Source organism: Anastrepha obliqua, chromosome 2 (assembly GCF_027943255.1).
Source record: "Anastrepha obliqua isolate idAnaObli1 chromosome 2, idAnaObli1_1.0, whole genome shotgun sequence".
NCBI lineage: Eukaryota > Metazoa > Arthropoda > Insecta > Diptera > Tephritidae > Anastrepha > Anastrepha obliqua.
In genome coordinates, this window is record NC_072893.1 from 58369934 (window position 1) to 58380623 (window position 10690).

The following is a 10690-nucleotide window of genomic DNA, read 5'->3' on the forward strand; positions in this document are numbered from 1 at the left end:
AAATCTTCTTCTTTATTATATGATTAAATAAATTGTTGTAGCACAATTTTTATAAAAATGTTACAATTTGTTTGTTCTGTATATAAAAAATTTTGGTTATTGACCTATTTAAATCTAATTGGACAGAGACAACATTTGGGCAAGGATAACATTTCTCTGTTGTCTGTAGTAAATTCCATAGACGACGAATTCTCGTATTAATTTTCACATTTAAAACTCTGAAGCACAAATGTCATTACTCGCATTTTGGTTTGCAATAACCCAAATAATACCATGATAGAACTAAAAATTGTTAACACTAGCTCAAATTTTTCCTACAGGGTACTTTCTTATGTGTGCTTATGGGTCTAGCTAGTGTAAATAAACACGATAATTGTAAACTGTTGGCATTCCGTTGTGATTTGGTTTATGATATTTTTTCTCATCATATTTAATGCAGTGTTATATTTGTTGGCACTGACTTCTACATGATTTAAATTTATTTCGTCAATTGTGGCTAATGCCACTCATCTACGAGAGCTTTGCTGAGTGATTTGAAATGCTAATTGATGAGTGTTTTTATTTCATTTAATTTTTTGTTTTTAATTTTTGGCAAAAAAAAACAAGTGTCCGTAAGTGTGGACGGCATTGAAATTTTTGCATAAAAAAACAAATTCTAGAATCTCCCTATTGGCAGTGACGCTAAAGTGATTTAAATGATGGCAGCGGTCAATACTAAGCAGGAGAGATTGGGGATAGAACCACTCTATTAGCAGTATTAGCGGCATTAGGACAGTTTTGATTGAGTTTTATATTTGTTAGCTTAGGGTATTGACCTATACGAGGATTGCCTTTTATATGTTATGCTTTTACGACACTAATATTTGCAAATATATTTACATGCACTATTTGCAAACGTTCACATAACAAGCTACAAAAACAACATCATTTGCATGTATTAAGCAAGAAGAGAGAGACAAATAGAACTGTTGAAAAATTATAAACGCACTTTGGGAATTCTTTTAAAATATTTTTCATTTGTTTTCCCTAGTAATGTGTGGTATTCCTATGAATGAAGAAGCACATCTTTCAATTCATACATTTTAGAGTTCTGCTTATTTCTTCCTTAAGCTGCTCGAACGAATGCACCCCACACGTTCTCCGTGAAGATGAGATCTGGAGAAATTGATGGCCACTCAAGAAAGGAAGTGCATTACTCAGCAAACCAACTCAAAGGGCGATGAGAATAATAGCATTCAGCATCATCTTGCTGGAAAATTTTTGCCAAAATGCACATTGAAAAATGACATTAATTTAGCCGAAAATAAGCTTATGTACACTTTGGAAATCGTGTGTGTTGATGAGAAAAGAATTTGGATATTTCCTTGTGTACCCACAACTCCCCACATCATGAGAGATCCACTGCTACCAAAATATCTTACCTCTAAACGCAAATCTCTCCAATACTTACTAAATCCATCTGGATCGTCTAAGTTAAATTTCTTAACCTTAAAAAAAATTGATAAAATTTAGAAAAGTTACCCATTTTTTTAAGTTTTTTTATTTTGTGGTCAGCGGTAAGTTTTGGAGTTGGCTTCACTTTTATATCAAAATTATGTCAAACCACCTTCAAACGTATGCATTTTTGAATAATTGTACTATGGTTTTTTTAAATTTTGCAACAATTGTATTTGCCTACTCTTTCCTTGCCTAACACAAATGTTGCTGTATTTGTTGATTGTAATGTGATCTTGTTTCTCTTAACCCGCATGTGCAAGCAGGGCATGTAATAATATTTTCTATAGGACACAATAAAAAATATAAATAAAATTATAGTGCTCTTATAATTATGCAACGGGGTGTATAGAGAAAGCTATGAGGTCCTATAAGTTTCAAAGCAGACATACATAGCGATTGTTCTTGACTTTGTTAACTGCGAATGGAAACTTGAAAACACTGGAAATTACTGTATAGTTCCTGAAAAATCAATATGAAATAGGCAGGACTCATTGAAATGTGCAGGATCACAACATTTTCTCCTTTTTTCCTTTTATTGCCATTTGCTTCGTCAGCCTTGAAGGTAGAATGTGAAGCGATTGAGAAGAGGTATGCGGCATGCAGTTTAACCTACAGTTCCTGTAGTTTTGCAGCAGTTAATCGTACAGTGTGTGGTGTGGGACCTACAGTTTTCAGCCGACTCCAAACGGCAAATGGTTTTTTATGAAGAGCATTTTGATGGCAGAAATACATTCGAAGGTTTGCCATTGCCTGACGAGGGGCAACCGCTCTTAGAGAAAATTGTTTCTACCATTTGGCTGTTTCATGCACGGAGATTTGAGCCGTCGCACTCCCGAATAGTAGTCGCCAAAAAAGTAAAAGATTATCTTGGTTCATTTTCTTGCACATGTTTGCATAATTTTTACCCTTGTAAATCGATAAAAAAAATTTGGACATTATCAGTTAAGGACACAAAATGACCACTTATATATTTCAATTCAAATATTAGAAGATATAATTTAAAAAATAACGAATTCATTGTTTTTAAAGTTATTCGAATTAAAAGTGCCGATATTCAAAAAACTAGAAACAACTTCTTTAAAGCTTATTGGGCGTGTTTTTGGCAAAATTCTGGTCTGATGCTGAAGGCACACTACAATTCCGCATACCGAACAGTGCTCGAACGTATTTCGACGATTCCCAGTAGATCTTTTTCTTATAAGTCATTGGACGAATTCCTATCATCATCATCATTATCAATTCCAAGTTGACGCGGACATTCGGTTAGTTTGTCTTTTACAACATTAAGTTTCTAACAATTGATCACTTGTAACTACAACTCGCTTCGTTCTGTTGTAGTATGCAATAATATCGAGCAGTTTATCGACGCTTTTCCCAAGCTAATTTGGAAAATGGGCTACCCACGCTCCATATTTATGCAGTTTAATTTGCATGTACACCATAAATGATCATCTATCTTTGAATGAGACTAGAAATTCATCTAGAGTTACGTTCTCGTAAGGTGCAAACAAATAGAGTAGATGTGCATACAATTTTTCATACAAATGCCGAATGGGTACTATTTTGTCAATGGGCCTCGAAGCCCGCTATAATCTTTAACATCAAAACGAGGAACATTCTTTTTTTTCAGTAACACGAGTTTTAGACATAATACAGGGTGGCGCACGAATCGTGCTACAAAAACAAAACGTAATAACTTTTTTTCCTTGTAATCGGCTTTTTTTTATTTTGCAGATTAGTATTTAGATTTACAAAAAATGGAGGCTTGGAATACCGAAAAGAGGATTTTAATAGTGCAACGGTACCATGCTTTGCAGTCCATCATTTCCGTCCAAAGGGAATTTAGGCGGGAGTTTGGCGGCACTCCCCCGAGCAGATGGACCATTATGAGGCTGGTGAACATGTTTGCTGAATCTGGAAGCATCGCACGCAGACCGTACCATCGAGATCCCCATGTTCGGGTCGAAGCCACAATCGCGGCTGTAGCATCGTCAATTCAGGCAAATCCAAGAGTTTCGACTCGTAACTTGTCGGCGCAAATTGGAGTTAGCAGACGGTCATTGCAGCGGATAGTTCATGATGACTTAAACTTGTTTCCGTACAAAGTTCAAATCACAAGCAAATTAAACCCTCTGGATTTGCCTATTCGCCTGGAATTTTGCCAAAAAATTATTGAAATGGCCGAAGAAGACAACAACTTCATAAAATTATGTCTGATGAGGCCCATTTTGATCTAAACGGCAATGTAAACAAGCAAAATTGCCGTATATGGAGTCAATCAAATCCGCAAATACTCCATGAGATGGAACTGCAGCCAGAACGAGTCACAGTGTGGTGCGCAGTTTCATCAAGGTGCATTGTCGGGCCATACTTCTTCGAAGAAAACGGTGTAACAGAACTGCGGCGAAGACGTATCCCTTTTAACAGCATTTGGTTCCAGCAAGATGGAGCAACTGCACATATAGCCAGACCGGTTATGGAGGAGCTCTAACGAAAATTTAGAAATAAATTGATATCCAGAAATTCCACTTTCCGCTGGCCCCCAAGGTCACCTGACCTCACTGCACCAGATTTTTTTTATGGGGTTATCTCAAACAAGAGGTGTATAAAGCAAAACCAAGTAATTTGACTGAATTGAAGCAGTCCATCACAACAATAATTGAGGCGATCGCGACTTCAACCCTTCAGTGCGCAATGAACAATTTTCTCATCAGGTGTCGCGTATGCGTGAATGAGCATGGAGGTCATTTACGTTCTATTATTTTCAAAACTAATTAGTTACATAAAATAAAATTGAATTATCTATACAATAAAAAAACAAAAAGTTAAATACATTGATTAGAAAAAAAGTTATTACGTTTTGTTTTTGTAGCACGATTCGTGCGCCACCCTGTAGCTTTCCATGTAGGCCTCCCATATACTTCGTTCAAAAAACGACCTGAGATCGGCATATAGTACACATACATAAAATGTTAAAAAAATAATAATAATTCGATATATGGGTTTGAATTTATTTTATCTGCCAAAATCAGTAATACCACATAGATACGCATTGAACTCTGTTTAATCGATTTGCTTTGATTTTTAGGCTGGTTCTCCCCATATTACTCTACTCAAAATAAATTTGCCTCATCTGCTTTGAAAAACATAGGTCAAATGAGTTCTTGATAAAAGAGGTGCAATGCGTAGCATATGGGGAAATTCCAGTTTTTCCGAGAATTAAACTCTCTTTTTTGCACTAGAATTTTCTGTTGTAGTAGGCTATGGACACCACTTCGAAACTTCATTTTCAAAAAGTATGACTAAATTTACTTCTCAGCCAGTTTAGCTCAATTCAAAAAAAGTTTTTTTTTGTACTGTGGCATAATTTTTTGGACTTTTTTGAAGAGAGCTAAAGGAGACATATCGATTTGCAAACCTTTATACCAAATTTACAGGAATTGTTTTTTTTCCTGGCGGTACCAGATGGAATTATTATTAGTTGCGCCTTTTTACCCGCGTGGTGCCTGTTTCTATTGCGAATTTAAGTAGACATTTCCAACTTACTGCTAAGATGTTTTCCAATCCATCAAACAGTGGTGCCAACCCCACCCCTATATTTTAAACGGGTTTTAAATAACACAGGACATACACAAAGGATATGCTACAGTTTCTCTTGAGCTCCGCTCCCTACATTTCCTGATTCCCTACATTACATCATCTTGGCATTTCTGCTAGTGGACAAGCTCTGCCGATTTGTCTTGAATTCTCTGATCATCTTTTCGTCTAATTCGTTGTATAATGTTCCTGTTTATTTTTGTATTTCGTTAAGAAAATACGAGGATAGAGGGACCCCGTTTTTCGCTATATCGTCTACCATCTCATCGCCTTCAATGCACTTATGGCCCGTAAACCAATAGAAATGTAGTTTATAACAGCCTTCGTGCTCTTAAGGACGATTTTGTGCTTTATACTAAACGATGTAACTGCCTTAATGGCTGCCTGAGTCTCTATGTAAAAGTTAACTTTGGAGTTGGTCACAGAAGTATCACAAGCTAGGTCTACTGCCTTTTCAACTACGAAATCCTCAGCCTAGAATTCACTGCAGTGATCTGGAAGCTTGTATGGCTTCCTCATTTCTAACTCTGTATAGTACATTCTGTTTTCTATAGTGTCGCAGAGTTTGAGCGTGATCTGTAAATTATCTTGATTTTGGCATACCGCAGCTGTGCTCTGCGATTTTCACTATGGATAAAAATATCGAACAAAGAATTTGTCTTAAATTTTGTGATTTTGTGTTTTGAACGGGATTTCGTTTGCCGTATCGTTGAAAATATTGCAGAAAGTCTATGGCGAGTATGCTTTATCAAAAACACGGGTCTACGAGTGGTATAAGGCTTTTGCAGAGGGCCGAGAAGTCGTGGAAAATTTGCCCTGATCTGGACGTCCATTAACGGATGAAAACGTCGACAAAGTCAAGGAAATGATGCTGGCATACCATCATCTAAGTTTGAGGGAGGTAGCTCGTGATCTTAGCGTGTCTCACGAACCAATTCGCCTATTGGGCATGAGACGCGTGGCTGCTCCACTCTTTCCAAGAGAGTTGAATTTTTATTTCAAAAAATTTCATCGAGAGAAGGTGGCTGAAGACATGCTTTGAGCAAGTAAATTCGGGCCCAACGTTCCTAACTGAAGATGAGACATGGGTATATGAGGTTGACATGCAAACCAGCCAACAGGCGGCTGAATGGCGCCACATGAGCCGAAACCCAAAAAAAAAGTGAAAGTTATTCTACTCGTTTTCTTTGATTATCCTGATACTGTGCACTCGGAATTCATTCCAAAAGGTTTTACGGTGAATGAGGAATATTATTCGGAAGTTATGCGACGTTTGAGAGAGAATGTGCGTAGGAAACGGCCCAATTTGTGGAAAAAAAATCATGGATCTTGCACCATGTTAACGCACCGACTCACAAGGCTTATATTATGAACACTTTTTGGCTAAAAACTCGACAAATATTATCGAACTATCGTATTCACGGGATTTAACTCCCTGTGACTTTTTCCTTTCCCGAAACTTAAATTGCCACTCTGCGAGCGCCGCTTTGAATCGATAAAGTCCATTTAGGATAATTCGCTTAAGGAGCTGAAGAAGGCCTCTTCAAATGCGTTTAAAAGATGTTTTGATGACTAGTGTAATCGTTGGCATATGTGTATTGCTTCGAATGGAGCCTATATTGAAAGCGACAAAATAAATTTTATTCTATTATTCTACGTTTTATTGAATATGTCCCGTCCGTATAAAAGTTAGGTGTTGCGTTTGAAGCTAAAACCTTTATGATATCCTTTTTTTCGATAATAATTCTTAACCTTTTTCCCCCTTTAAAAACCAGAACCGTATAGTCCATATTTACTATATTGTTCCGGTATATTGAACTATGTCTATATGTGTTGTATGAAAGTTCGTTTGCGGTTTTCAGTCTTCCTGCAGTCGTTCTTAGGGATAACAACAAGAAGAAAAAATGTGTCATGTTTTTTGAGCCGCCCTAACTAGTGTAACCTCATTTTAACCCGCCATCTGTTCACGCTCAGTTTGTATGCTAGAATAAGAAACGAGCTTTGTCTGCCGAAGGAATTTCATATCATATTATCTTAGAGCTCTGTTAGCCAAGACTTAAACATAATTGTACATAACTTAGACCAGCCTACCATACCAGCATCACGGTTAGCTTAAACTCCACTTAACTTAAAAAACAAACAGAGGTGTAGGTTTTTAATTTCTAAGCTATGTATTTTACGTAAATTGAGAGCCGTGAGGGACTACGTACGTCGGTTACTGTTTTCAGCATAACGACTTCTATGCTTATTAGAGAAGTAAGTTAAACGAATCAAGGAGAATCGGTACTCAGGAGATTGGTGAGTAGAGGTACGCCGCAAGGCGAAGGCCTCTCACCGTTTTTATTGTGAATAAACTTCTGTTAATACTAGAATCGGTGGTTCGCGAGGTGATAGTTGACGCCGATGATGTTGATGCGGTATCTAATAAATTTGTATCTACATTAAAAGGCGTAATACAAAATGCTCTAGATATACTTTCTACGTGGGAAGAAAAGTGTGGTCTAGGAGTCAACCCAGGCAAACCCAACTCATATTGTTCACTAGGAAACATAGAATTCCTCAGCTAAGTCCAATTATACTCAAAGGGGAGGCTCTTGTGATTTCGGAAGAAACCCAGTACTTGAGACTATTGGGTAATTGACTTGTAAGTCAAACATCTTAGCCAGCTTTTTGATGCTGTAAGAGAGCTTTAGGGAATCCCTGGGGAATTAAGCCTAAGGTTGCTCATGGCGTAATACTGCAGTTGTCAGGCCCATTATTCTACATGGAAATGTTATCTGGTGGTGAGCTATGCAGAAAAAGGCCTATTCTAATTTATTGAGTAAGGTGCAGAGATAAGCGGAACTAGCAATATGTGACGTCATGAAAATCGCGCGTCCATGGATTTGGACATTATGCTACTTCTGCCACCCCTTAATGCCTTCTGCGTTTTGATATTCAGAGACCTGTTCCGCTTTAACGCTCAAAGCGAGCTCACAGTGGTTGAATTTCACACTTGGGCATTCAACTATCTTAAACTCCTATACGGATATACGTAATGATAGTGATTATCACTGAGTAGGAGCACTGCTTCCAAAGGAATTTCTCAATGAAAATCCCTTCTAAACTGCATGGGCTTGAAGAAGATTCATCACCCAGCACATCCGTTAAGATCTACACGGATGCCGGTGTAGGATCAGGGTTATATTGCGAAGAGCTTTTTATCAGTTACTCTTTTAAACTACCGGATCACTGTAGTGTTTTGCAAGCAGAAATAAACTCTATTCATGAAGCCCTAATATGATCAAAGACAAACAGAATATCGTCGAAAGTTATCAGACAGCCAAGCTGCTCCACGGGCTCTGGATGCATTCCAAATAAAATCAAGGAGTGTCTTACATTGTCGCCAATCTCTTAATGAGATGGCTAATCAGTATGGTATTATCTCATGTTGGGTTCCAGGTCACAGAAATATACCAGGGAACGGTAGGGCTGACCAACTTGCAAAGGAAGGTACCTGTATGCCAAACATAAATAATTTCATGGGGGTACCTCTCGCAACTTGTAAGTTTCTTGTTATGGACGCACTAATCAATTTCTAAATCAAAGGTGGATTAGAGCCAATACCTGTGAAATTGCTAGGCAAACATGACCAAGGCTAAATTTACGTCTATCCAAGAATATTATAGAATTGAGTAGACATCAAATGAGGACCTTAGTAGGGGTCCTCACGGGGCATTGTCTCCTAAGAAATCACGCAAGGAGATTAGACGTTTACACGCATGACTTCTTTCTGCGGCTATATTAATGAGGAGGAATTGGAAACAGTTCAACACCTTTTTTGCACGTGTCCGGCCCCAGCTAGAAGCAGGAACCGATATTTAAGATTCTATTTCTTAAATAATATGGATAATCTATACACTTTAGGTATCACCAACCTTTTACGCTTCGTTCAAAGCTCAGGATGGTTCAATCTGGAAGGGGAAATGTAGACCAGCCCCTGCGGCTCACAACGGCTGCCAAACCTACTTACCTACCTAAGTTAAGCACAAGTCTTGACTAACAGAGCTCTTAGTCTATGGAATAGGCGAGTCCTTCAATCCGAATCTTATCCAAGTGGCACATTTTTTCTTTTATTTTCATATTCTGTTTTTTTTTCTATTATTAATTTTTCTATTTTGATATTTATTTTTATACTCTCCCGTTTTCACATACCTGTCTTATTCGCAATCATCACTGGCGGCTGCTGCTGCTGCAAAAAGTCATTAGACGAATCGCACATCATAAAAGTATGCGAAAGGAATCGCACACACACACTCCCTATATTTCGCTTGTTCAGAGTTGTTAAGAAAGAAAATACTCAAATAGGTATTTTATAGTCATTTGTAATCAATAAAGAGTTCTCTGGCTAAACAAAGCAAATGTTTGTTTACAAAATTTAATCTCTCGCAAATATTTGTTTACACAACCTAAATATAAAAAAATTTTAAAAATCATCTACACTTTCCACCCAATAAAATCCGGTCGCACATAATTAACGCTTAACACTGCCGATTTTCGTTTGTTTTCAAATGCAATTTTCGACGGTTTTTTATTACAAATCAGCAACAAAAAAATAACGTAGAAGTTCAATTCTTATTTGCTTAAATTAGCTTTAAATTTTGCAGAATTTTTATACGAAAAATTTCCCATCCAGCCGTTAATTACCAAACTGTCGTCAGGCACTTTTGCAACTTAATAAACTTTTTAAGCATTTTTCGTATTCGAATTTTTGAACGCGTGTGCGCATCACACTGCCGCGAAAACCCTCATGGCGTGTATTGGCAGCGCGAATCAATTGGAACGGCGACAATATTATTTTAAAATTTTCTATTTTATTTTACATTCGCACATATACATATATACACACTTCCACACACACAACTACACTTTCACAGCGGCTATTAAGCGCAACGCTGACCCAAAGGTATTGGCCACTTTGCATATCATTTGTTTTTGCTTTCGATGCGCTCTCTTCGCATGGCTTGCTTTAGGCCCCCATGCATCGTGGCTGTGTTTACTTCTTACTTATTTTGAGATATTAAATCTCATAAATTCTCACAATTGGCTGGTTATTGCAATGAGTGTGGCTGACGTCAAACAAGTGGTAATTATTATATTTTCCTCCAAGTTTGCTTCAAAGTCATTTTCCAACAGAATAATTTGCAGGTTTATGGCAGGAAGGCAACGGAGCGGCATTCGCAACGAATTTAAAAATATTTTACTTACATTCGTTGTGCAATTTGTTCACTAGTTTACTCTTAGTTTATTTAGTGCAATAAGAGAATCACTTCACTAAATATTCGTGGTTTTTAAAATATCGCTTATTATTTTATTCTTTTCATTCCCAAAGTTTCTCCTATACAAATATTATACTACTTATGTAGTTCCCAAAACTTTAGCGCTTTAAAGTGTTGGAAGGCTATGGAGAGCAAGAATTCCACTTATGGATAAACGAAGCGTAAAGCATTGAATGGCTGGCATTTATTTTAATATTTTAGGCTTTCCAATTTTACGCTGCTTAGTTCGCTTTCATATTTTTCATATAGCTTTAACTTTAAAGTCACTTCAACAAATA

General features: G+C 37.3%; 1 protein-coding gene across 1 annotated transcript in view; it reads right to left on the reverse strand.

Annotated features, from left to right (window-relative positions):
* The window catches only part of LOC129237350 (putative uncharacterized protein DDB_G0291608), a 60410-nt gene extending 50537 nt beyond the window's left edge, over positions 1-9873 (reverse strand). Inside the window, exon 1 of the mRNA XM_054872034.1 lies at positions 9289-9873. Coding sequence (XP_054728009.1) covers positions 9289-9358 — 70 coding nt within the window. The 5' untranslated portion in view covers positions 9359-9873. The remainder of the gene's footprint in view (positions 1-9288) is intronic.
* Between the last annotated feature and the right edge of the window lie 817 nt (positions 9874-10690).